The following is a 26,289-nucleotide window of genomic DNA, read 5'->3' as shown; positions in this document are numbered from 1 at the left end:
GTTCAGTGTGCTGAGATGAGAGCATACAGCTTTCTGAAGCAGCTGCAGCCATCACCTTGTGCTGAAGGAAATTTGCAGCAGCTTTGCAAAATTGCCCTTGGCATCTCCTTTAGTGTTCCTGTAGAACCAGCTAATTCCATTTATTTTGGTTTTTCATCAGTCGATGTAGCATTTTTTCAAAACAAGCTAGACAACATTTTTTAGACTTTTTTTATTGTAGTTTCTGTCAGACCTGAGAAGTGCTAAAATACCCATCCATCTTTGCTCTATCATTGTTCCTTAATGTATTTCTACCTGTTGAGTGCTTGTGATCCTAATAGTCACATCTTGCCTACCTCCCCCCGGTTACTGTTTTATTTTCTCTCGTTAGGTCAAAATGAATTTAAATATCTTCCCATTTTCCTACTCCATTTATGGTGCATCTTTTTGGATTAAGATAGCAGTCGTACAGTGATGTACTGTACATTGACATTTAGAGATTGTATCTACTCAGGTATATCCAGGCACGATTGGCCAATGAAATTCAGTCTGAGTTCAATGACTTTACCTTGAGACGAGCATTTTCTGGGGAAAAAAGATGCACTTGATAAATTTGATACAAGAAATTAAAAGATAAATTATTATTTTTGTCGCCCTAAAGGCTGTTGGTTTTTTTGCTGGCATTATTCACTTAGTAAAGATGTGCCATCTAGAGGGGGATGTATTCAAACTGTATTTCTGGATTTGCAGATGGGAAGGAAACCCTCTGGGAGCCTTGCTTACATAACATGTTTGTTAAACTGTGGCAGTGTGTTGCTGGGACTGTTGTATATATGAACACTTCTTCAAGTTTTTGGGAGCTCTCTCATCTGTAGAAGAAGCTTTCATTGACTTACGCATTTACTTGCAGCTTGGATGAGTGCATAAGCATGGAAGTAGGAGTTTCGTGCTGTTTGTTTTTCCAACCTTATTTTTGTTGCTTAAGACAACAGCACCTGTGCTTTTATGATAAGATCCTGGGATTTTCATTTGCCTGCACTTTTGTTTAGGTATTCTGTTTTCTCTGCTTCCCCACTGAAGGATTCAAGGAAGCAAAATGTAGTGCAAAGATATTATGTTCATGTGGCTTTTAGGTCTTTTTGGGCTAAAACATGCCCATTCTGAAGTCATTCAGGTTACCCATTAAATGAGGAAACACTGCTGAACACATCTCTTTTTAAAAGCACTTGCATTCAACTAGCATAACTTAACAGTCTGGGGTTTGGTTTAGTTTCTGTTATTTCTGTTAGATTTTTTTCATGTGTTACAGAGTCCTGCTAAAGATTTTGTTATCACAGTAACTGATGGAATTTGTAAACCTTTAATAATATTCTACAGCACTTTTACTTACGTGATCCCTTGCGTTAATCCTCATTGAATTTAATGTAAATGGCATAAAAAGCAAAGTACTGGTTGCAAGGAAATAAAATAACGTGTTAAGAATTATTTCTAATCAATGTGAATAATAACATGAATTAAGAGCCATGTGTTTTTTGTTTTTTTTTCCTTTCAGGTTACAATTCACTTTGTCTTTTCTCTATTGACCACGTAATGTCCTTAAACCTTTCTTCTGGTTCACTCTCTGGTCCTTATAGTTGCTTTTGTGCACTTTGTGTTTTGCAGTTGTTCCTGTCATTTTGAAAGCTCTGACATATGATGAGAAGAGGGGGTCATGCAGTGTGGGTTCCAACGTGAGAGATGCAGCATGCTATCTGTCCTGGGCCTTTGCTCGTGCTTATGATCCCTCAGAACTGATACCATTTATTAAACAGATTTCAAGGTAAGTTGCTGCAATAATAAACTGAACTACTTCCAGTTAATTTTTGAAATCTGCTCAGATTTAAGGAAGAAGTAGATGTTAACATTGTACAATAATAACACACAACAGTAACAATGCTGTATCTTCTAGAGGCTAATAATCACAGAGCTAATTATCTTTAAGATATTTAAAATAAGATACTGGCCACCAGTGATAGGGAAAATGTCGTAATGCTTAAAAAGCTTCTGGTGTCCATAGAAAATGAGACTTGTTCTTTTTTCCTTTGAAACCTGTTTTGAAAGCTTTCTGGGATGGTCTGTAGGCCCTACAGTGTCCAATTTTATTTCTTTACCCTGGTGCACCTTCCCCTTGCTGATCTCTGCCATTCTTTCTCCTTGTGTTCTTGCTTTCCCATGCTGTCCTTTTCACACCGGGTCGCAGGACAGTGGTGGTACTTGCCCTTAGGCTTTTTTGAAACTTTGATACAATCTTTCTGTCTAAGCATTTGCTGTCACGTTTCTTCAGGCCAAATGCTGTTTTTCTTTCTTCTTTTTTATGCTGCCATGTCTTTTCTCCAAACCAAAGAATAATTGTCCGATACAATAGCATTGTGGTATTTCAGTGCATTTCATCCGTAGCAGACTAGAGACTCAAGGAGAGGCATAGTACCAAGCTGTGTGAGAACACAAGGCCATCCACTGCTTCTCATTGATTTTCAGAAAGAGAAGTTAGGACTGTAGGAAATAGCTGTTTCAGTTAAGCATGCTAGAAATAGCAATACTTGCCATAGCGGGTTGTTAAGGAAATAATTATTTTCAAGGCTCAAGCTGATTTCACTGTAAGTTATGTATGAACTTATTAACATAAAGTTGTTCTTGCATAATGAAACAAGTGATCACATCTTGGTTTGTTGTTAATCAGCTTTTTTTTTTTTTTTTTTAAATCTAACCAGAACAGGTGATGGTAGTGATGAAGACATAGTAAGACATAGTGACAGGAGGAGCAGAATGTTACCACATGTTCTAGCAGACTATTATGAGCTGCACAGAGTTATTTACTGCTGTCTTTAAACTGGCAGGGATACATTTGTATTTGAGCTGCAGGCTGGTGGTCAGGAGGAGCTTAGCCACACCAATAGTAAGATCTTGTCCAAAACTAGTGCTTTTTGTCAATTTGGTCAACAGCCTCATTGAAGTAAAGCCTCTCTTTCCATCCTCTTAGTTGAAAAATTTAAAGTCTGGCAAACTTGCTCCATGTTCCTTTGCAACATAAGGCTTAAGTGCAAGCTTTTCTATTCTTCTATTAATCAGAATTTTTCTTCCATTTGTGATGCTTTGAGCAATACATTTCTTTGACTCCATCTGCCCTACCATGGTAGGTCCATACGTTAGGTACAAACTCACCATTTCAGTTTCATCTGATTTATGGCTTTTTCTTTTACTGTCACAAAGGTTTTGGACAGCTATGAATACTGTGATTCTGAAAAAGCTCCTGTCTGTTTTCTTCCAATCTGCTTTGGAAACAGATTCTTCTCTTTTTTCTAACTAATGCACTAACACTGTGGCTTTTGCCTTCTCTGGTGGAGTGGAGAGAAACACTGGGAGGAGAGTTGTAAGGTTTTGTGATTTACATACTTTCAGTTTTATAACAAAGCTGCACAACATTTTATGCGGTATTAATGCTATAGTAAGGTTCTGCTTAAAAGTCTCTGTAGTTACGTTGCCCATACCTTTTCTAAATACAATCAGGTCTTGAAGGTAGATTTGCCACTCCAAAGAGAAACAGTGGAAAAAAATATTCAAATACAGATGACACACAGTTTCACCTATTGTGTCAGCAAGCTGATAATTACATACAGCTCTTTTTTTCAATCTAGCCTTAGGTGTGTCACTCTTTTACTTAAAGACGAGTCATACTTCTAGCCACAAGCAAATTGTTGCTGCCCTTAAAAAATGCAGAACTCAGCATCTTGAAACGAAGTACATGATATCCACTGCGAGCTGAATTACACAGCAAAAACAGCTGTCTGTATGAGAATGCAAACTATTAGATCTGTAAGGAAAAAAAACCCCAATAAAACAATACACTGTGTACCTGAAAAGGAGACTTACAGCCTCCTTCAAAGGATGCAGTGTGCTACTGAGATCCCGAACTGCTTGCTTTGTCACAAGGCTAGAAATTGTGAATAGTTTGTCCTTCATTCGTGGTCTTTAATTCTGCTGTGGATCTATCTGGGAGAACCCAGGTAATGCTGGGCTTACACCAGGAGCAGGTGGCTGCTCAGTACAAGCATGCAGCTTGAAAGGCAGCGTGGTCATTGTAGCAGAGTACATGCACAGAAAAACTGCTGGTAACCAGAAGGTGTTGAGTGGGTGTGATAGCTGAGCAGTGATCTGATTCACACCTTCCTGTTTCATGTCATGTTAGTGTATCTTGTCAGGAAACTCACACCAGTAGTGAAATACTCAATCTTGCCCTGTGACCTGTGCAGGCTGTGGTACAGCAGTTATAAAATAAAACACTGGCAATTCAGTGGTGCTTTCTTTTTTTCCTTATCTTGGCTACTATAGGTTTGTGTAATAGAAAGCCACTGTTTTCTGTAGTCAGGGAACATAAATATTCCACTAGAGGAAAAAATTAACTTGAAGTGCTTAGAAATCCTATTTTTTAATAAAACTGTGATGGGACTTTGAAATAAATATTCAGAGGTAGGTGTTTCTTCTCTGCTTTCTTACAAATGTTATGTTCTTAAGTTAGAAATGTAGACTGCTGCAGGTCATAGATCAGCTTCCTTCCTTCCTGATCTTAACCACTCCTAGTAAAAGAAAATACAGAGAGAGAACACTTATTAGAAACATTGCCTGAGAAGTTTTATATTCTGTGTATGTCAGTGTTTTTCCTTATCCATACTTGAACAAGATACACTTAACATTTACTTTTTTAAAGTCCTGTTAAACTGGTTTCTAAAACTTTTCCTGATCAATTGAAACTGCAGGACCATAGAGAAGCTGGCAGAGTAGATGAAATTTCATTTAAGTGAATTGAGGAGCAGCTTACTACATTCTAAAATACATGTGTGCACTGACATTGCTATTCAGGTGTATCTTTATAAAAGCATTGCTTGACTGATACGCTTTTTCCTCTCCCAGTCTGCACATGTATTCACTCTTTTTAAGCTTTTACGTATGAGAAAAATGAAGCGTAATTTAATAACTCGGAGGTACAGGTAATTTGATTCCTGCCTCCTTGGGTGTGGGAATTACTGTCTGTAAAGTGGCAGGTGCATGTGAAGAAGTGGAGCTGTTTTGTTTAAAATCTAACCAAAAACTAAAGGTTAAGAATATGTTTTTGCTCCATGTTATGACTGTAAGTTAAGTTGTTGCTGCCTATCATAAAAAAAAAAGGAAAAAGCACTTTTGCTCTCTTCCACAATTACAAATTAAATTGTCGCCACCTGTCATAATTATATGAAACTATTGCATAGTCAAGGGGTAGTTTTATTTGACACTTGATGGCTTAGGTGATCAATCAGTTGGTCATTATGTAGAAAGATCTAATCGTTTTCCCCTGCTCAGCAGAATACAGATACGAGTGGTGCGTGCAATGCAGGAGTGCAGGCAGCTTTGCCTTCCCTGCGGTACTGCGTTGTTTTTGAAGAGGGAAAAAAGGAAGGTGTGGCTACGGATAGATGATGTAGTTTGCTCCAGGGCAAGATTGTCCTGCAGAACTGGGGAAATCTGAAGCATTGCTTTGAGCTACATCTTGTATCATGATGAAATATTGAGAATAGGTTTTCCTTTCATGTATTTGAATGTTGCCTTCAGAAGAGAGTTGTGTGCCTACTGCATCTTGCACTTGTGTAAACTCATTTCCTGCAGGGGCATCAGATGCCTTTTTCCAAACAGCATTTTAATGTGCAATTCTTAGGCATTTTCTTTGTTGTTCCTTTCGACATCTTTTTAGCCCAGAACTTGGGGATTGAAGTAACGCACTGAAGATGCCAATGTATTTATCTCTATGTTCAGCAAGAGAATCTGTGAGAGTGGCATTGGTTACTGCATTTCTCCTTAGCTCTTCTCTCTGCCTCTCTAAGCAGGGGGTATTAAACCTGAGACTGGTGTGAAGGGCCTTCGCCCCTACAGGTCATAGAATCACAGAATGGCTTAGGTTGGAAGGCACCGTAAAGTTCACTTAACCTCAGCCCTTCGCCATGGGGTTAGGCTTCCAGCCACTAGGTGAGGCTGAACATGGGACAGAGCCCATATGATACTTTTTTCCTGAGCAAATCCTCTTGATTAACTGAAATACCTGTCTTGTCCATGGCACCAGTATAGCCCTGCACGTAGTCCTGGCAGAAGCAGCCACTTTTGCTTCTTCACCTCTGACACTCCTGCAGTTGAGCTTAGCACAGCTGCAAGGTGATAAAGTGCACGGGATAGCTGCTCTGGTTTTGAAAAAACAAGCAAGCAACAAAGCAACATCCAGCACAAGAAAAACGAATTGAGTCTAGGTCTTCTTTCATCACTCCGTTCAGCAGATAGCCCCAGCTGGGGTACTGGCACGGTGTTAAGAGGGCTGTCTGCCACAGCAGCTCTCAGCAGGCTCCCTTCCCATTCTGCTCTTGCCTCCCTTTTTAACTGGCTGAGATTGTTCAAAACCATTTAGCTTGAGATGATTGTTATGCTTTCCCTCCTCTAATGTTGTAGTAAGGAAGGGAGTCAGACTTTTCCCTTTTTTGGGTTCAGGAAGGAAATTCTGTTTTTGTGCCAAGTTGGCAAGAGGTTTGAGAGTTTATTTTTCTTGCTTCCCACAGCTTCAGGGTGGTATGTTTGAATAATAGTGTATTCTCAGAGGTTAGCAGTAGTATAAACTTCTAGCCGCTTGTGGCTGAAACAGCGTACCTGCTACAGGTGATAAAGCAAAGTCAGATGGATTTTCTGGTACATGGGGTACTCAGAGCAGAGGGTAACCTGGGGTTTGTGCTCTGATGTCCATCACCTCACTGGCCTCTGATGTCTGATTCTTTCTGGCTTGGGGGAAGGAAATGAGATCAGCGCTGTGCTGAGGAAGTGAGCTGGTTGTGTGCCCTGAGTGCTGGTAGCTTTCCCTGGAGCCAGCTGAGTGTTTGGGGGACAGGGAAAGGAGCAGAGGAAAAAAGCAAGGATTATCAATTAACTGAGGGAACCGCAGCTTGCTTTTTAAAATCCTTTTGTCTTCTTATTGTACCCTCAGCAGCTGCTTGTTGTGCTTACAGGCTAAATATATCCCAGTGAACTAGAGAAGCATTTCATAGAGACTGCAAGATGCAAAACCATTCTTTGCCCTACCTGTTAGCAGTCAGGTGTGGTACTTCAGACAAGTCAAGACATGAGTCTCTACCTAGCTTAAAAAAAAATCCCACTTTGTTTGACATAAACAGTTTCTTTATGTTAGGAAATCCTGGTGGAGTATCACATAAACTCCCACGACAATGCAGACAGGTGAAGACACCTTTAACATGTTCCATCTTAGCCACGTTGCTTTCCTTGCTAATCCCTGTGTTACAGCAGACTCTACCTGCATTTTAAAATATAATTCAGCTCGAAACGACTATTCACATGGTTTGATAAGCTAAAAATACTTGGATGCAATGACTGCAGCATGGTTTATGATTATAACAGGGCTGGAGAGTTGTGACAAAATTCATTTTGTTTTTCTTAAACACGGTTTTTAGTTCAAGCACTGAGCAGCTCAGCTGGCATCACACAGAATGTCGTTTTGCTGGCTTTATGTATTCTGGTTTGTCTTAAAGAAACAGAAGTGGAAGAGAAGTACAGCTTAATTATGGGCAGAAATATTGGCCAGAAACTCATGCTGTGTGTAATAACCTGGAACTGTTTTCCAGAGTATGCAATGAACCAGATTTTAAGTTGAAATGCGAAATGTAAGGAGCAGCATTGGTTTCCCTTTTAATGTTTGTTGTTTGGAAAGACTTACCTAACTTGTATAAAATTAATATGTAAATATTTAATACATGTTTCCATGTTTCCTTACGTTTGCCTTGAAGTGTCTCTTTTGGCCACAGCCAGAGACAAAACAATGATGTAGAAGAAACTTGGTATGACCTAGCAAAGCTCTTCTAAAATTCTCTGCAACTCTTAATGTTATGGTGCCTCTGACATGCTAAAGGCAGCACTCAGCATTCTCATCTTTGTGGCCCGGTGAGATTTTCATGTTTGTTTTCTCGGAAGAGATCAACATGGAAACGTTGCACAACAGGCAAAAGGGTGTTTTATCATGTAGCCCAAATAACTGGAAACCTCAGGCAGAAGTTGGCTTCTTTTTGCTTTCCAGCATTATTCCCAACTACTACCTTCATCCTGAATGTTCTCTTCTATAATTAAAAGTAGATACTTCTGAAATGTTCTTTTCTAAACAACTGTGAAGTTTCTTTTATGCTAGGGTAGAAAATCAGACATAAGAAGATGACATTTTTGCCCAGCCCTCTTTCAATAGTTAGCCATGCAAGCCTCTTCCTGATGGAATGCATCGTAAACATTTGCTCTTCCAGTCACAGAAAGGCCTCCTTTTGTCTCGTAGTTGCACAATGTCTTTGTGGCAGGGAGAGGAGATGCTCACACAGACAGCAATAGGAAAGTGTTACCTGTTGTCTTTAGAATAATTTTTACACCTCCATAGTAAAATATTAAATTCATTGGGGTTTATTTTCAATTTCATTCTTGCTTTCAGTCTCTTCCTTAATGGAGATAATCAGTACTGCCTCTGTACATTCAGTTCATGCATTTCAGTGAATCTTAACAACACAGTATTCAGCACTGTAGGAAACTGGTAGCCATTACCCAGGGAGGTTTGATACTATCAGTGTAATTAATATCTTTATGCTAAAGCAAAGCTATTTGGAATTACTTTTCAGCCAGTATTTATTTCCTGTTTTGCCTGGAGACAATAAGTAACGTAATGAAGAGTTTCAGGGTTTGAAAGGAATAATTTTCTGCTTAAATGATCCTCCTGAAGTGATGTTTATTTGTCACTGGAGTTAATTGAATGCTGGAGGTGGACTTCTAAGGCTGCAGACTTCTTGTCTTGGGATGTATTCTCTCTTCTGTTCCATGGCACTTTTTTAAAAGCAGTTCTGCTGAGGTAAAAGCAATTGAACTGTGAAGGAATACCAGACACAATGCACGGAGAAATGATTTAGTTCCATCACACTTCTGTATCTGTAGGTCATCCTTAAACATTGCTTATTCTTCCAATTTATTTTGAAGTATCGCTGTTTTATTTGCGTATTGGTTTTGGTGCTTAAAGCATGTGATCGTACTTGTACAGATAGACAGAAGTTTCTGTTGCTTAACTCCTAGTTTTGCTTAAGCCTTACATAAGACTTACTGTGTATTTGGATATTGAGAAACTGTATTTCCAAGTTTAAGTTAAAATTGCATTGAGTCTTAGGTGGGTTGTTAGATATGTCCAGCCTTTAAGCTCTCACTAGATTTAAACTATAAAACTTCCAGTGAAGTTAAACGTATTTGCATACTGCTTAAAAGCTGTTCTGCTTTGGTAGAGCAGTAGTTGTCTGCTAACCTTGTGGAAAGTTCACAGCAAGCTACAGAAACTAGAAGGTACGTGGTTATTTCAGCCCAAATTATAGTTTAGTTGTGTATTTATAATAAAGAAGCACCACAGCAAAAATTGTGAGTGTTCTGCTTGGAAGGCTAAGTGTTGAAATGGTGGCATTGCACAACTTTTCTTATGTTTTACATACTTACAATCAATATTTATTTCCTCAGTGCATTGGTTATTGCTGCTGTGTTTGACCGCGATGTTAATTGCAGAAGAGCCGCTTCTGTAAGTTACCACATTCTAACTTACATGTTTTTGGTTGGTTGGGATTTTTGTGTGTTGTTCTTTAATTTCATGATCTGTAGCTCTGCATATTCACCCCGGACTCCAGTGATAAGCAAGATATGTGAGTAGAAAAAAAAAGCTTTTTAAATCCTTAAGAAATACAGTGTGAATTTAGATTTTAAATTAAATAATCCACAGTGTGGATCTTGATTTAAGACCACGATTCACAGCCTGCTGTGTTGTGATCATGTTGGGTAAGGTAAAATATCTAAGAGCTAACTAGAAGCTTAGAGGAAGAAAGGAGGAGCATCTTATTTTTGAAGATCTCAGTCAGTGCGTTATACAAATTGCATCCGTTTCCTTGTGAATAAAAGTAAAAAAGCAAAAGAAGTTTCCTGCTTCAACAGTTAAAAATATTGTCCAAATTGAAAAAAAAACAACCGTATGGCTGTACTAACAGCTGTTCCTGTGAAGCAAACACAGGGCCAAACTGTGCCTGTCCCAGCACCAGGTGTCTGCAAGAACAAACTTCCCTGTGAATGCCTTAAAAAAGATAATAGAAGAGGAGGGTTTCCCTGGACAGCATCCGTATTTTTGTAGCCACACCTCTGTGTGACAGTTGAAGCTATTGAATGAAGCTGCAGCATAACTGCTGGTGAAGTGAGTCAGCTGCTCGTGTAATCGCACCACAAAGCATCTTGTCCAAATAGTCTTAAAGCAAAGAATGGAAGCTAAGGCACTGTGGATTGCTGAGTACTGATATCACACATTCTTTGCATAATGTGTGGGGGACAAATAACTAAAGCTGCTGCTCCCTCAAACTTCAGCACCTGCTATAGTGACTGTAGAGTTTACCATTCTTCACTATTTAAGTCTGTTTATTCAAATAAAATCCTTAGAGAAAACCAAAAGCAGCTTAACTGAGAGCTGTACAAACCATTAAGAAGTGCAGAATAACAGAATCTTCTTCCATAGTTCAGGTGAGTACAGAGTACAGCACAGATGTTTTTGTGCCATTTTCTTCTGGTTTAAACTGGGCCATCAAGATCTCTACCACTTGAGTATTTTCAACTAAAAAATAACAAAAGAAGGGGTTTTGGTTTCATCTCCACTGGTACCTTTAGATTTAAAGCTAGTCAGAGCTTGGAACTGTTTGGATGGGTAGTTGGGGAAGTATTGAAAAAACTCTTTCTCATTTTAGAAAGCCAAGCAAGGCCATATTTTGTGTTTTCCAGGCACTGCTTCAGTTTTGAAGAAAAATACCTGGGAGTGTTAATAATTCCCAGTCACTGTGTAGTTAAACACACATTTAAATAAACAACACGTTTTACTAGATTTTCCATTTATTACAGTATGCAGTGTATTATAACATGGAGCACCAATAAAACAAAATAGCACATAGAGATATTTTGAACCCTGAGGTTAGGGAGAATAAAACAAGACTGCCCTGACTGTTCTTTTGAAGCTCTGAAAACATTCTGAGCTGACTTTAGCAACTCTTCCATGAATAATCATTATAAAGAATGATCACATGAATAAGAGACCTTGGATGAGGCTGTTCTGTGCTGACATATTCAAGAAGGGGTTTTCTTTCCTTCTGCCTGGTTGGTACTCTTTAAAATCACAGCATAGAGAACATGTTAGTGCTTTAAAACAATATTTCAAGGCAAACTGAATGCTTTCCTCAAAAGCTACTAAATTGAAATTGATATATATTTGTTTTTAAGGCAGTGCTAACAACTGCCTTTATAAGTAGCGGTTAAAGATCTCTGTTGTTTTTTTTTAATAGATAGACCATTCCATTGGGTGTCAATTAATGTATAAAATAGATGTTCAGAACGCATCAGATGAATCCTTACCACTTCTGCCATGCTCCTCTACTTGGATCTTCATCATCATCTTTCTAAATGAGTTTGAAAATGAAATGGTGATACAATGCTGGAATTCTTTAATTCCAGTATTTAGTGAAAAAAAAACCAACTTTGTGGAATCATTTTGTACAGTAGCTGTTCTGCTCCTCTATTGCCTTATACAGCTTTTTCCAATGGTTTTGCAATATAGCCCAGCACTAAAAAACTGTGGTGAGTAGAATGAAACTTCTACTGTTCTGAAAGCAGGACTTTCCTTTTTGATCTTAACCAAAAGAAAGTCTTTATGCAGTTCACGTCAGTAATGCACCTGTCTGTACGTATTTGAAAGAAATTGTAATGAAGCTATTAAACTCTTAAATCTCTTGGGTATGGTGGTTTAGTGCATCATCCTTGCTGAAAGCTTCCAGTACTGAGTAAAAGGGTCTATGTAGCTAAAGTGGGGATCTAAAGCATATGCAAAAAGGAATAAATGATGGAGGATGACTTGAAAGGATGTCCTTGCAAATCCTGTCTGTAGGCATATGTTGGTAGAAAGGTAAGGAGTGGAGGAAAAAATGGCATCAGAAACTGGGCTGTGGAATACAATAATGAGGAAGTCTGAGGAATTGCTGCAGCCTATGTTCTGGTTCTGGAAGGCTGCCTTATGTGTTGCCCAAGGGTGAATCTACACTGGTGTCTCTGCAGAGGACAGCCCCAGCAACACTGCCTGAGGGAATCCTAAAGCAGCTGGCTCAGGGCACTGCTCTGCAGATAAAGGTGGGCTCCAGAACCTGCCTACGAGGAGGGGAAGCTGCTGGGAGCTGGCCTGGCTGGCTGTCCTGCCATGGATGTGCTGTGAGCAGCAGCTGAACTAGCCTGGGCAGGTCTGCAGGAACTGCAGTCATTATCCTAAACAGACCTAACCTCAGAAGTACAGTGGGAGACTGGTTTCATGAGGCCTTGCTTCACTGTGTTCTGGGTGCTTGCTCCATATGTAGAATACGATACCTTGGTGAGCTTAGCCTTTTGTTTTTACAGGTGGGCTACCATGTCTATCATGTTTATGTAGGAAAAAGAGAACCTCTTGTTTGACAAAATTCTTATGCCATTTTCAGAAAAGATTGGGATTTCAGCATGTTCCTGCATCTGAAATACATCTGTCAGGTGCAAACGCTGCCCCTTCCTGGAGACTCTGTTTGTAGATAGAGCAACATTATAAAAGAGGTGTCCAGTAATGATTTCTTCTCTCTGAAAGGGGTTAAGATTGAGATGCATTTTTGTTCTACTTGTGATTACGTATCCGTTAGAGGAAAAATTCAGGCTTTTTAAAGAGTGAAATTTCAAGGCCCAGTAGGAATTCATGGAGTATGGAGAAGATTTTATTCTATATACAGTACATGTAGAGATATTAACTCAATGGTCATATTGAAATTGGCAATATTTTGATTTTGAGTTTCTTCAATGCAAAACGCAACAAATGCACCTTCAGGTTTTGTAACATCAGTGTTTCAACATGGTTTCAGATTGCATTTTCCAATAAGTGTTGTTCCTAATATTATTTCTCTGAAGTTTTGATTGAACAAGAATCACACTTTGCCATCTATAATCCAATGATGTTAAAGTAGTTGGACAAATGCAAGCTGCCTCAATTTCTGTTGTCTTCAGGTACTGACTTTCAGTTCCAGAGCAAAGCCTTGTGTCAGTGCTCAGAAGCACTCTGTGGGTGTGACTGCTTTAATAAACTTGTGTTCTTAAATTGCTGTCATGCAACATACGACTTTAAGAACACAAGAGCACAGAGACACTGAAACAAAAAAGCCCTGTGGGCTTGTTCTATTAACAAAGCTAACTTTATTTGAAAAAGAAAAGCCATGGGTCATTTATATTGTTGTGTGTTTTGAATTCATCATCTGGTGTTTATCAAAAAGCAAACCTGACTCGTTTTGGTGTTTGTTCTCTGTTCTTTAGGCTGCCTTCCAGGAGAATGTTGGGAGACAGGTACGGTAACTTCCCTGCATCTTCATTCATTGGTGTCCTGTGAATGTGTAGTGCCTCAAATCAGAATTAGGCTGTGGCTTTGGAGAAGTGGAGTAGGATTAAATATTAGTAGTTAAAAATATTTATATTCTCTGTCGGAAAGCAGGTTCTTGTGGAGCGTTCTCCTGAGATGTGGGTTTTATTTGAGTGTTCTGATTTTGGAAGATAATGAGTTTTCTGGTTATTAGAAAACATTTGGAAAAGTAAAATCAGCACAAATAGCAGCCAGTCTACACCTTGTAAACTGCAGAACACTTAAAGCAGGAAAAGCACAAGTTTTGATGATTCTTTTGTGTTCCATTGGCTTTCTAATGGTTAACTGATATGGAATAGCTGATGAGTGCTTCACAATCTTTGCTATGGTTTGGTGGTGTAACTCCAAATGGGGTTCGAGAGTCTTCAACACAAGAATGTTACAACATCACAAAGTTCTTGAGAAATCTGTTAACTTTGGAATTAAGATTGCTGAAATTAATTTTGGATTAAGATTGCTGAAAAAAAGTGTTGTGGTAGGTTCCTGTGTATCACAGCTGTGTTTAGGTAGTTAAGAGGCACAAACAACTTAGATTTGCAACCTCGCCAGAGAAACAAATAGGATAAGGACTCCAATTTCACTTTTCTCATTTCTCATAAGGAATTAACAAAGCTAAAAATACAATGTAGGAGAAAAATAGAAAGGGTCAAAATGGTTCATTTCGTGAATTCTTCTGACGTAGCAAGTCATGGAGAGTTTAGAGCATGATTCAAGCAATTTTTGTCTTCTGTAAGCCATTCTGTTAGGAATCTTTGTTAAAATGCTGCGTCTAGCTTTCCCAGATATAATTCCTGAATATCCCTATTACAAACCAGGGTATCATTCCTTTAAAGCTTTAGTTATTAACCAGTGTGTCCTGAAGTACTATATGTATTTCTAGATAGAATTAGGTTAATAGCAGAGAAAGGGTGCGAGACCAGCAGGAAGAGGGTAAGTATTTTTGATGACCTGACCCATCTAGGTCTGTGATAAGTAGGAGCCAACTTGCTTCCTCCCTGGGCTTACACTTACTGCTCTGGAGAGGTTGGGGTTAGTCATCACAAAGCAACTCCTACTCATTCCACATCATGAGGCACTGAATGAAGTAAACACTTTACTGTGCCTGCAGTTCCAGGTGAGACAGGGCTCTTAGTGCTGCAGGTTTAGAAATGCTTTCCTGTAGGAACAGTTTTGTAGAGGCTTTTTTCTTATTGCTTAGTAGGTGGAGTTCAGTCTAAGTTAGTTTACAACCAGAAATTAGTGACACTGGCTTGATGAGTTATTCACATTTTTAGTACTGATGGAACATTCAACAAATTTAGTAAATATTTTGTAATATTGAGGAGGAGTTTGTTGTAGGGTAATAGGTTGCCATGGCATGAAGGGCAGCGTCAGTCTCCCAGCTGGTTCCTGTAGAAGTTCAAAAGCTTTATTGACTGAACTATTCCCTACTGCCTAGGAAAAGGATTACTCCATCAGTGGATACACCCTCAGTGGTACTTCTCCTGGATGTAATGTTGAAAGAGTCACCCTTTCTCTGAATTGGAAGAAGCTAAAACATGCTCCTCTCCATCTGAAGTAACAGTTCTGGCACTAAATAGGTGGAGAAAAAAGTTGACCTCTCTTCCTGGTGTCTGCCTGCTTCACCTTTGCAATGCCACTTGTACTGAATCTGAGAAGTTGCTCTTACGGCCACAGAAAAATAAGCCTTATAAATTACTAACATGTTTCTTCACATGGCATCTTGTTTGGCTACAAATCATACTTCTGGTGTCCATTTTTCTCTCTAATCAGCGTTTCATTAGGCCTCGGGAGAGTACATTCATTTAATCTTGGAGTTACCAGGTCTTTCAGGTGGTGTCTGGAATAAGCCATAAATACTCTGTCTGCCCTTGCTTTAGTCAGATTATAGGCCTTGGCTTTTTGGACAGTTGGTGGTATGCTTCCCAGAAAAAGGCCTCTGCAATAACTGACAGCTTCCCACTGCTTGCACTATACGCTTATTTAATTATTCAGGCTTAGATCTGAAGATATTTTCTACTATTTTTGCATGGCTGTAACCTCAAGTGGAAGGGAAGAGTGAACTGTAAACAAACAAAACTGTATCATATCCAGAACCTGTACTTCCACATAGTCTTATTGCTTAAATATCATATGATTGTCCCTTTTGTAAATGAGCATAGTTCCTTTCAGTTGGCTGTTTTCCATTTGCACTTAATTATGGCTTGTGGAGGCTGCGCTGCCTCCTCCATCCCAACGCACAGCCATACTGCGTAATACCGCATTAACTCAGTCATAACCAATCAAAATCCTGAATGTCTGACATTTCAATATATGGTTTATATTTTAAAAAGGCAAATGTATTTTCCAGAACTTGGACAATAGTGGGAAGTAATTTTCAGTGTGCTGCATATTCAGAAATACTTCCATTTTTTAATGTTCTCTTCTTATTTTTTTGTCCCCTCTTCCATGCAATGTTTGCAGGGCACTTTTCCACATGGCATAGACATTCTAACTGCAGCTGATTATTTTGCTGTTGGTAACAGAGTTAACTGTTACTTGACTATAAGGTAAGTTCCCAAGCTTTCCTAAACATAAAGGATCTCCAGTATTTAATGAAATACTTGTCTGACTGCTTGACCTTACTGAGTATTGTATCCGTTATTATTATTTTTTAGTACGTGGAATTTTGTTTTTTTCTATTTTCTGCATCAAACTGCTAATTATGCCTAAGGCATGGTGAAAATCTGACCGTGATGTTTTTCCAACTTGCCTACATGGTCTGTTTATAGAGAGAAAGTGAAGGAAGCAGACAAGAGGTTAATATTCATGGGCATCACCAAACTATCTGGGCAGGTAAAGACTAGAGTAGATGAAGGGATTCTAAGGAGTTGCAGCAAAACTCCAGCATGGGTACAACAACAAACTTGGGTCCATTTAAAAACCAACCAAACGCAACATTGCACAAGGAGTTGAATTTGCTGTCTCTGCATAGAACCTTAAATTGAATATGCTTCTATTACTGCTAGGTTGCTCACGGAAGTTCTAAGCACAGCATGCAGCCATTTTGGAAATCAAACTACCACTGCAGTGTGGAGCATGCAGAGAGCACAGTGGGAAGTGCCATTGCTGGTGTGGATATAAATCAGCAGCTTGCTGTGGAATGCTGTGTGCTGTTCTGGTCAGCTTTCTGCAAGTACAGGAAAGCTGCAGTGAGGGGATTGGGGATGCAGGTTCTGTGCACAGGATGGCTGAATGAAGCAAAGGTTGCACTTCCTCTTGAGAAGATGAAAAAGCTGAGAGCTGGGTCCCAACTTCAATTGTCTGCCTAAGACAGACAGTCTAGCCGGGCTGTCTGGGTTCTCTCTGTGGGCAGCACAGGGAGGCGGGCGCCTACAGGTGATTCAGGCCATTCTAAGATAGGTAAGATACATGGCCCTATGGAGGTGTGTGTTGCTCATAGAAGCCAACAGGTCAGAAGGGTTTGAAGAGATTTGGTTCTTTGTGAATAGAAACAGCAAAGAAGTTTGTGATGCCCTTCTGCTTCCTTTTCAGCTTCGTAGCTTCTAATGACCACTTCTATAAAGATAACTGGCACTGAATGCCTCTCTGCCTCCTTGACTTTTTTTTTTTTAATTGATTTTTCCACCTCTCTTTTGTGGATAATCACTCTGGTCTGAGCCCATCTTCACCTTTCACCTACAGTCTTCCCTTCCACATTCCACACCCTCCTCCTACACACTTCCCAGCTCTCCTGCCTGCTGATCGGGCTGGGCACACTCAGGTCTCAGTGTGTGCTGCTGCCCTACACTGTGCCAATGGGACTTCTGCAAGTCTGGCTTTCTATACTAGTAAAAAAAAACAATTGAAAATGTGCAGAATTGGCACACACTGTTTTTATTTACTCTCTTTTATAATTTTAGTTTGAATGTTATGTTGTCCCTACTTCTCCAGAGCTGAATTGTTAACTATTGTCTCACGTGCTCATTCACTGCATTGGAGGGTTTCTGTAGGAGTGTGCAGTTCATAGCATGGCTCCTTCAGACCACGTCTAGTGTTGTTTTTTTCAGTTATTTGTCATCTCATCCATTACGTTACTTGCTGAAATCTTCACCACATTGCTTTTCGGACAGGATATAATTATTTGGGTCAATACTTAATTATTTCCTTATTTTTGTCTGAGTTAACATCAAAGCAAAAGCGCGTAAGCATTATTTGGCTGCACAGAAAACACGTATCCTTATGATGTGGTAGGAAAAAATGGACCTTTCTGATCGGTGTGCCTCTAGGTGGTGGAATTGTTTATGTAGCTGGAAAAAAGCTAGTTGAGATTCATATTCCACATCTAGAATCTTCAGCTGTCTCTTCCTGACCCAGATAAAAACCAATCCTGAGACACTGCATGCCAGTGTGATGCCACTGTGTGAAAGGAAACCATGCAGGTGTGAAAGTCTGTGCTAGTGAATCTACTTGGAGCTGTGAGGGCTTGAGAAATGCATGCCAGTCTCTACAGCCAAGTATTTTTTTTATAATAAGTGATATAGAGAGTCTGTACCAGACGTGGGCTGTATATGTGTGTGTGTTGCTTGTATCCTTCAAAATCTATGTATTTTTACACAAGTTTTCATGCCAATTGTCCTTTGGAGACTTTACCAGATGTTCTTCGGAATGTTCAGCTCAAATCTGTTAATGGGGATGAAGGCAGAGGAAACCTGCTCCTATTTTGTATGAACTGGGATTAAAGAGGCTGTGATTTCAGTACTGGGCTGTGTTAAAGTAGAGTTAAGGAATCATTTAGTTAACATGTAGATTAACCACTGGGATAGATAAGTTCATAAATAGAAATGAATACAAAAATCTTAGCAGTGGAACAAAAGAATAATGAATTTTGCCACTTCTCTGCTGGCAGCAGCTGGTTGGTGAGCTGGCAGGTTGTGTCTGATCTCCCTCCAGAGGTGTTACTTCTGTGCTGTTTTGGCTCAGATGGCTGAGGTCTGTGCTGTGGATTTAAGGATTACTGTTCTTCTCATGAATTACATAGATATTAGTGTATTAAGTATTCAGTTTTTACTTTCCTTTCTAATGACACATGTATTTATGAAACACTACTAAACTTGCAAAGTTGATCACACAAAAAATGAAAAGGTGAAATTAGGGTAATTCACCTGTCCTTAATTTTGTCCTTCTTTGGATGCCATCCTGACTCAGACGCATCCTACTGATTGTTTAGCTTTCCAAGGCTATTGAAATTACATCAGATGTAATGGGAGGACAATTCACTTCACTTCTGTTGACCTAAGCTTTCAATAGCTGATGCTTCTGAAGATTGAAAAGCTCCTGGGCTGTGAAGTCAGATCTACTGGCTGTCTTGCTAATTCCTGGTGTTGCTTCACATCTTAGGTCTTCACTTTTGCACCTTTAGTTTTGTCATAATTAACTTTTCATATGTTTGACTTTTAAAAAGAACAAATTGAAAACTTATTCAATTTTAAATCGTTGTATTTAGGAAGATAAAGCACATTCCTATAATACTGTGTCCTTTGGCTTACATCTTTGCACACATTTTTCCAATCTAAAATTATTATGGATGTTAATACACACTTCTCAGTTTTCTGGAATGTAACAATGGGAAGTCACACTTTCTATTGGCTCAGTGCTTTTAAAGAGAATGTGAAAAACATTTGCAAAAGTGATTTAAATATTTGACAGTGCTTATAAAGTGATTACCATTGTATTATTTCATTCGGCTGCAGCGCATCTGGGATAAGGCATGATTAAACAATAGTTTTATTGCCTTAAAACTAGAGGATTTTTATCTTTGGAGCAGCTTGTATTAAAATACACGCATACTGATTCTGTACTCTATCATATGAACCTTCTTTTTCAGTGTGTATATTGCTGGCTTTCCTGAGTACACACAACCAATGATCGATCATTTAGTTAACATGAAGATTAACCACTGGGATAGGTAAGCTCATAAAGTCTAATTATGCTCACATCCAGGAACTGATTTTTCTGCATATGATGTGTGCTACTTAAAGCACGTTTGGTGTGCTGTTTGTCTGAAGGAAACTGAACAAGTAGTAGTAGATGTCATCCATTCCTCCTAGCGTATTGTCACTTAAAGTGTGTTCATGAATTTTGAATTTTTGCCATGACCTCAATCTGCTAATAGATTAATAAAATACATTTATATGTTATATAGTGTATGTGAGGGGTAAACACCATCACCATACAATTATAATAATTAAAGTTGATTTCATGCATGGAGATAGAGCTTAGTCATATTCAATGTCCATGAAGATTAAAACGTGTACATATAACACAAATGAGATTATATCAGTGCTGATAATAGTTTGCATCATGAGAAATAATAATAGTTTACTGCAGTGTCCCTGCCAATGCATAGAATGAGCCCTCAGGTTCTACCATCCAGTATGTTTTTCTTTGTCTCTTTCAGCAATAAGTTCTATTCATATAGCTAAAAGCTAGCTGTAGGCTGTCTGTTTGGTCTCCTGGGTTGTTTTGTTGGCTGTTTTTTTTAGGAGGGGATGGGTAATATTAACAGAGAATACTTCAATATTTCTGGGGTCTTTATCTGGTTGTGGGCAGGAGTTCCTTCCTGAATGTATTTTTTATTTATTTTTTATTCTTTTACATTTTCAGTGCTATTCGAGAACTTGCAACCAAAGCTCTGCATAACCTTACCCCACGGGCTCCTGAGTACATGGCAAACGTGGGTAGGTAACGCATAACAAGTTCTGCATAGTGTGTCATATCAAGCATTCTAGCTCCTGTAACAAAAAAAAAACATATTAGAATGACTTAAACAGGCACCATGGCTTAATAAAAAATTAGTTTTCCCACAACTTAATATGGTGTATTGACACTAATATGTTTACCAGCTTTCAATTTTCATGCAAAATGGTAGAAGACCTGCCAGATGGTTTTAATCTAGGGACTAGTCTTTTGTAGCCTGATGACACAGGACTGCACGGCTGTGAGATGAACAAATGGGTGTAGTTTCGTTGCAACAGTTCAGGCTGCTAGCCTTCAAATTCCTGCCTTTGTTTTGTTGATTTATTGATGTCATAATGATGGAGATGGGAGAACAAATCTGTTTCATCTTGTCCACTCTGACATCTTCAGACGAATTCCTTTTGATTGCTGTGTATGGAATCAAAGGTTTCTTAGAGCAAATTCATAGTTGTTTGTCTCACCCAAGATGCCGAGGATGTACTAGCTGCTTCCTGTTACGTGTGAAAGACAGCAGCTGAAACCCCTATAGATGTTACCTACACTACCTAGAGCAGGATAGGGAAGTGGCAGTGGCAGTTTACATGGAAGTAAAACTATGGAGGTGCTACAAACCTCATTTTCTCTACTGCTTAGCCAACCAATGTCTCATAGCAAGCATATTTTTTATTGACTCCAAACATGCAGCCAGTTGTAGGTGTGACCTCTGTAGGTATACTTTAGTATGCTTTTTCAGAATATACTCTTTAAAGCTATTATTTTCAGATAATAATGAGGATTTGGTGACCAGACTTTCAAGAAATGGTTTTCCCATTTTATTTCTAGGCCAACATATTTGCATTTAGAACTGTAATCCGTCAATATGCTTTGTTTAAATAAAATAATTATTTAATCTCTTTCAGTTTTGCCAAGACTGCTGCCGTTATCAGTGGGCATAGATCTGCATACACGCCACGGGGCAATTCTTGCCTGTGCTGAGATCACCCATGCGTTGTGTAAACTAGCAGAAGAGAATAATAGGTATAAATGCAAGATTATCTTCACTATAAATTTTCCTTTCATGTCTGATCTATTGAAAGCTTCCTGAGTATAATTATGGAAATCCCGTCTTATTGAGTATCTCTTCAACTGAATTTTTGTATGATAATAATCAGTCTTGCCCAGCCTTCACATTTTATTTGGTGATACTACATGCTGAAGTCTAAGTTCATCGTTAGAAAAGTGAGATCATTTATTGCCTTACTTGGAGAATTCAAAGATACCAACCATTGATTAACCAGCCCCTCCCAGCAGCCCGTCCAGTGTTTTGTCTTCTTGGTCAGGGGGCAGTCTCTCATCTTTAGAGTTAAAGCAACAGCCTTTGCTGTTGGATTGATTTAAATATTACTGCTGAATGGGAAGGGCTGTTATGTATACACACAAAAACTCATTGCAATTAGGAGATGAACCCAAAATAATTGGTAAAATTATTTGGAGATGTCTTTGCTTAATGTTGTGGTTGAAGAAAAGAAATTTACCTTTTCCTTTCTTTCACGTGAATCATTTGTGAAAAATGGTTGAAAGTCGTTACTGCAAAACTGGAATTTGGAAGCTGCATTAATGGTAGAATTTCATAATGGTTTGAATGAAGGTGCCGTGAGCAGCTGTGTAAGATCAAAGCAGAGGATGATAAATCCTAAAATGCAGACTTTACTGAAAATACAGTTCTGCAGGAGTCACTGGTGCGTGTAAATATATGCACTGAAGAAACCTGTATTTATAAAAATGACCTTTTTCAGGTAATTGTTGATTAATAACTCTGATCAACATTTTGTTTTACTTCTCAGCACATTCTAATGCATTTATACAAAGATATCTGAAGTTAATGTTTAAAGTGAAGTATTGCATATTTCTGTTGAGAAAAATAACTCTGAGCATGACTTGGCAATCAGTCTTTACAAAAATGTGTATGCCTTTGCAGATCTGTAACTTACTATTTTGATGGAAAATCTTTGGAGGGACTGAAGCAAATCCACCAAGAGGTTTGTAGCAAGTGTTAATGTGTTTTGTAGTGTGGTATGTTACATTTATAGAAATATTTGCGATTAAGACAGTTGTTCTTCTTCGCCTTCCTCTTCCACTTGCCAAAAGTGCAGTCTTGCAATAAAAACCTTGTATACTTTCAATCTTGGCAGGTATGAATCTGGACACATATTTCACATTGCTTGATAAGTGTTCTAAATTTTTCTCTTCGTCTGTAGTTGACAAATACTTTCAATTTTTAGTCTATGTGCCATTTTTAAAGGGCCAAATCTGAAAAGGAAATGTATTCTAAAAACCAGTAGGAGCAGGTAGGATTTGGAATGAAGAAACACAGTCCTTTATGAAAGTGTTAAATGTGGCATAGTGCACAGTACATGGACACTGTGTGTGAGGGAGGTGAGGAGGAAAAATAAAACATTTATTCCAAAATAACTTCCTAAATGTTTTTTTTCTTCCCCAGCTTTGCAGTCGGCAGCTGTACAGGTAAGAAAATGGACTAAAGCAAAATTAATTTGAGTTGTGGAGGGTATCAGTCAGACTAATGAAAACAGTAGCATCAGAGGTGGGGGGGTGGTTTTGTATTCATTACACCTACCATAGAATGCCAGTGTATCACAGTTCATCAGAATGCAAGTACATGCATTCTTTTGGCTTTGTCTGCCTATTACAGAGACCAGTGCTGTTTTTATAATGTATGGGGAGTTTAGAGTGTGTGACTTACAGGCATGTTAGATTAATGGGAAAGTGGTAAGTACTGGTCTCAATGCTGTGATAGAGATAGTTAAAGGAAAGAATGTGGAACAATATGCCCACTAGGCCATGGCTCCAGCAATGCGTAATGGATTTCTTTCCTATTATTCACCTGTGCTATGGTACTCGTATGGTAGAAATTTCCTGTCACTACAAAGTTAGTGTAGCTTTTTCTTTTTAAAGGGAGCTTCTGGCTAAATTCTGGAATCCTGTGTAATGAATGGGTCAGAAGTATTGCAAAGGGTTCTATGTAGTTTTTTAATTCTCAAGCCAAAGAAAATGTGAATGAGCTTTTGCTGGGTTGTTCCTATTTGTTGAAGCTTCCAGGAAGTAAAGGGAACTTGCCTACTTAACTGTTAAATGCATGTGAATTAAACCTGGTATTTGACTTCAGGGTTAATTCATAAATTTAAGGAATCCAAAAGATAATTAATGATTTGTATTCCTGAATGATTCGATATACAAATGAGTTGTTTCTTTAACTGACAAATTGTCGGAGTTTTTAGGCATTTATCTAATTCACTTCTTCACACATGATGTACCTGTCAGTAGTAGAGCAGTAGGATCATAGCTGGCTGTTTTGTGTAATTTTTATTTCTACATCAAATCATTTTTATGTAAGTTTTCACATTCTCAGACTTCCTGAAAAAAAGTAAACATTTACTTTTTTCAAGGCCGTATACAGTAATGTGAAACCTCCATTCCAGAGCTGGCTCGTATGAGAGGATGGGTTTAATGCTGATCCTGTATATGAGTGTCTTTGTGGGTGGCTGTCTTGGCTCCCATAAATTCTTTAATGTCAGGGTGGAGCTTGAGTGTAATTTGTTTTTGTCATAATGTGCACTTCTTGCACTTAATGGTATTTATAAGATGCCTACAGAAATGTTTTCATCCTAGATAAGGCTTAAAATTCAACTCCAAGCAAAATTGATTCACTGCTGTTTACTCCAATACTTAGGCAGACACACAGATGTCTGCTACAAGCCATATGTTAAAATATCAGCATGCATATTAAAATTGGACAAGAAAAATAAACTAGGTTATAAAAACAAAACAGCCATTTGAGTATTGCTGGGCAAGCATTTAGTGAAACAAGCCAAGCTCGTTTCACGATGAGTCATTATTGCACGTAGTATTCCTAAGATTTCCATTTAAGAAGTTGCTACTGGGAATTCTCAGTGCAATGATGGCTTGCAGGAATGTTGAAAACCTGTGTGTTTTATTTGTGTTTCTAGTTCTTAAACTCCTCTAACAAAAGTTCTGCTCATGTGGTGCAACTGATTGAGATATTTTGCTTTCACTTCTGGCAACAAAACAGCTGTCTTTTTCTGTATTAAGTGGATGTCAGTGTGCTGATTAAGCTGTTTTCATAATCTACTTTAGCCTGAGAGAAAGGGGGAAAAAAATATCAAGCATAAAAATTCAGTCATTTTTATCAGAACTGTGATTTGTAGATGTCGAGCTGCAGAACAGGCTGTGGTGATGCTGATTGCCCAACCATTGAGTGCCTGAGTAACTCATGTCTAAAAAGTCAAAGCCACAGTGCTCTAATGGGTGCCTCCGTTCAGCCGTCCCTCCTATGTTGTGTAGCATCTCTTGTAATACCTTTAACTTGATTTGGAATAATGTCTGTGATTTATCCTTCAGACAGAATGCAGGCAAATTTTTAACTGCACTGCACAGTCTCTGAATATTGGATACATTTGAAGTTAATCAGATTTTTTAATGCTAATTGAAGAGAGTCTTGTCCTCGGCTTTATTATCGTTGAAAAATGTCAGGATCTTTCTGTCTTCCTGGATAAGTGTTTTTCTGGACTTAGCACAGCATGCTGAAAAAGGAGAACACAAGTCCAGGCACATCCAGCCAGCACTTCCTTCCATTAGCTCCGTTTCTGACACATTGGAAGCACTGGTTTGTCTTGAGGAGTTGGTTGCTTTAAACATTTGCATATGCGCTTCCAGCTGAGTATTGCACAGTGGGCCTGGTTTTCCATATTAAATGATCACTAATTATAGCAAGTCGGTGAAGCCATGCAAAACATGCCTCTTAGACTGAATATTTGTCTGTTTTGTGCTTTATGGGTTGCATGATAGAGTTATAAAATTAATTAATAAAAAATGTTATTTGTCTTAATTGTTGCTTTTGTACATTAAAAACTTGAGATGAGCACATGGCTGCTAGTAGTCAGCCTGCTTTACCATGTGCTTGTGTTGAACCAGCATGGAACCTTGTCTCTTAGCAGACACTCTTCCGTAATGCATCTAAGGCAGTTCTCAGTATTGAAGAGTTCTCAATTGATTTTAATAATTGTTAAGATTCTTTAAAAGTGCATCATCTGAGATAAGATTCTTGACTGTGTATCCACCTGAGTAACGTGTAGAACTTTTTCTCCTTCCTGGAAGCCATTTCTGAGGCTGGCAATATAGAACTTAATACGCAGAGTTGTAACAAGATAATTGAGGGATGGAGATGGAAGTGCTGCAGACAGATTGACTGCACTTCTTCCAGGTAGCTGCATTTCACTTGTGTATTTCAGCAAATGGGCTGTTGTTGGGCCTTCAGGGTTCACATCAGAGCTGCCTGTGACAGGAAGCACAGTGTTTATGAGCAACTCCCACACTGGATGATTCAGCTGGTGCAATGTGCTGCATGTGGAGTTTTTCTCTGGCTCGTTCCTGTACCATATGCAGAGGCTGGATGCGTGTGTACGTGCCAGCTATGGCAGAGCAGCAAACTTCATTTATTTTACATAGTAACCTGTGTAAGTTACGGTCATCTCCAATGTTTCAGCTTTTCCAAAAGAGTAAAGTAGCCTGGTAGGAACTGGCAAGTAGCAGGTGAAAGGCAAGCTTCTCTCATTGCAAAGACCCTTAAGGCTGCAGCAAATCTTGATGGTTTCAGGGCAGATGTGTTTCTTGGCAGTCATTTATGCAAAAGAGTTTTTTGGATGTATAAACTTAATCAGGAGATAAGTCTGGCCTTGCAACGAAGTTCATCTTAAAAATTCTTTCCAGTTTAAACTCCTGCTTGTGTCCAGTAACGTGATGGTTTAAGGAGTTCGTGCCATCCCATGTTCAGAAGGGATTGCTCGAGGTGTCATTGAAAACAGTACAACTGCTGGATGGAGGTGCTGTGCCTTACATGAGATATTGTGGGCAAGGCAAGGAAGAGCATGTAAAAAAAGGGCATCAATGTGAGACAGTTACTGCTGTTTTCTGCTCAGTTTTTGTTCTTGTTG

At 38.8% G+C, this 26,289-nt stretch overlaps 1 protein-coding gene across 2 annotated transcripts in view; it reads left to right on the top strand.

Annotated features, from left to right (window-relative positions):
- Positions 1-26,289, top strand: part of TBCD (tubulin folding cofactor D) — a 97,438-nt gene that overhangs the window by 43,210 nt on the left and 27,939 nt on the right. For both annotated transcript variants that reach the window (XR_014936745.1, XM_015879840.3), the window contains exons 14-22: positions 1,642-1,798; positions 9,565-9,622; positions 13,441-13,470; positions 16,007-16,092; positions 19,410-19,490; positions 20,189-20,262; positions 21,181-21,298; positions 22,239-22,299; positions 22,761-22,783. Coding sequence is in view for 1 of the 2 variants with exons in the window: in XM_015879840.3 (XP_015735326.2) it covers positions 1,642-1,798; positions 9,565-9,622; positions 13,441-13,470; positions 16,007-16,092; positions 19,410-19,490; positions 20,189-20,262; positions 21,181-21,298; positions 22,239-22,299; positions 22,761-22,783 (688 nt within the window). In the remaining variant the exon portion in view is untranslated. The remainder of the gene's footprint in view (positions 1-1,641; positions 1,799-9,564; positions 9,623-13,440; positions 13,471-16,006; positions 16,093-19,409; positions 19,491-20,188; positions 20,263-21,180; positions 21,299-22,238; positions 22,300-22,760; positions 22,784-26,289) is intronic.

The sequence above is a fragment of the Coturnix japonica genome, chromosome 23 (genome assembly GCF_054131305.1).
Source record: "Coturnix japonica strain WE chromosome 23, WE-NBRP24, whole genome shotgun sequence".
Lineage (NCBI taxonomy): Eukaryota > Metazoa > Chordata > Aves > Galliformes > Phasianidae > Coturnix > Coturnix japonica.
The sequence above is the reverse complement of the archived record's forward strand: the minus strand, read 5'-3'. Positions and strand labels throughout refer to the sequence as shown.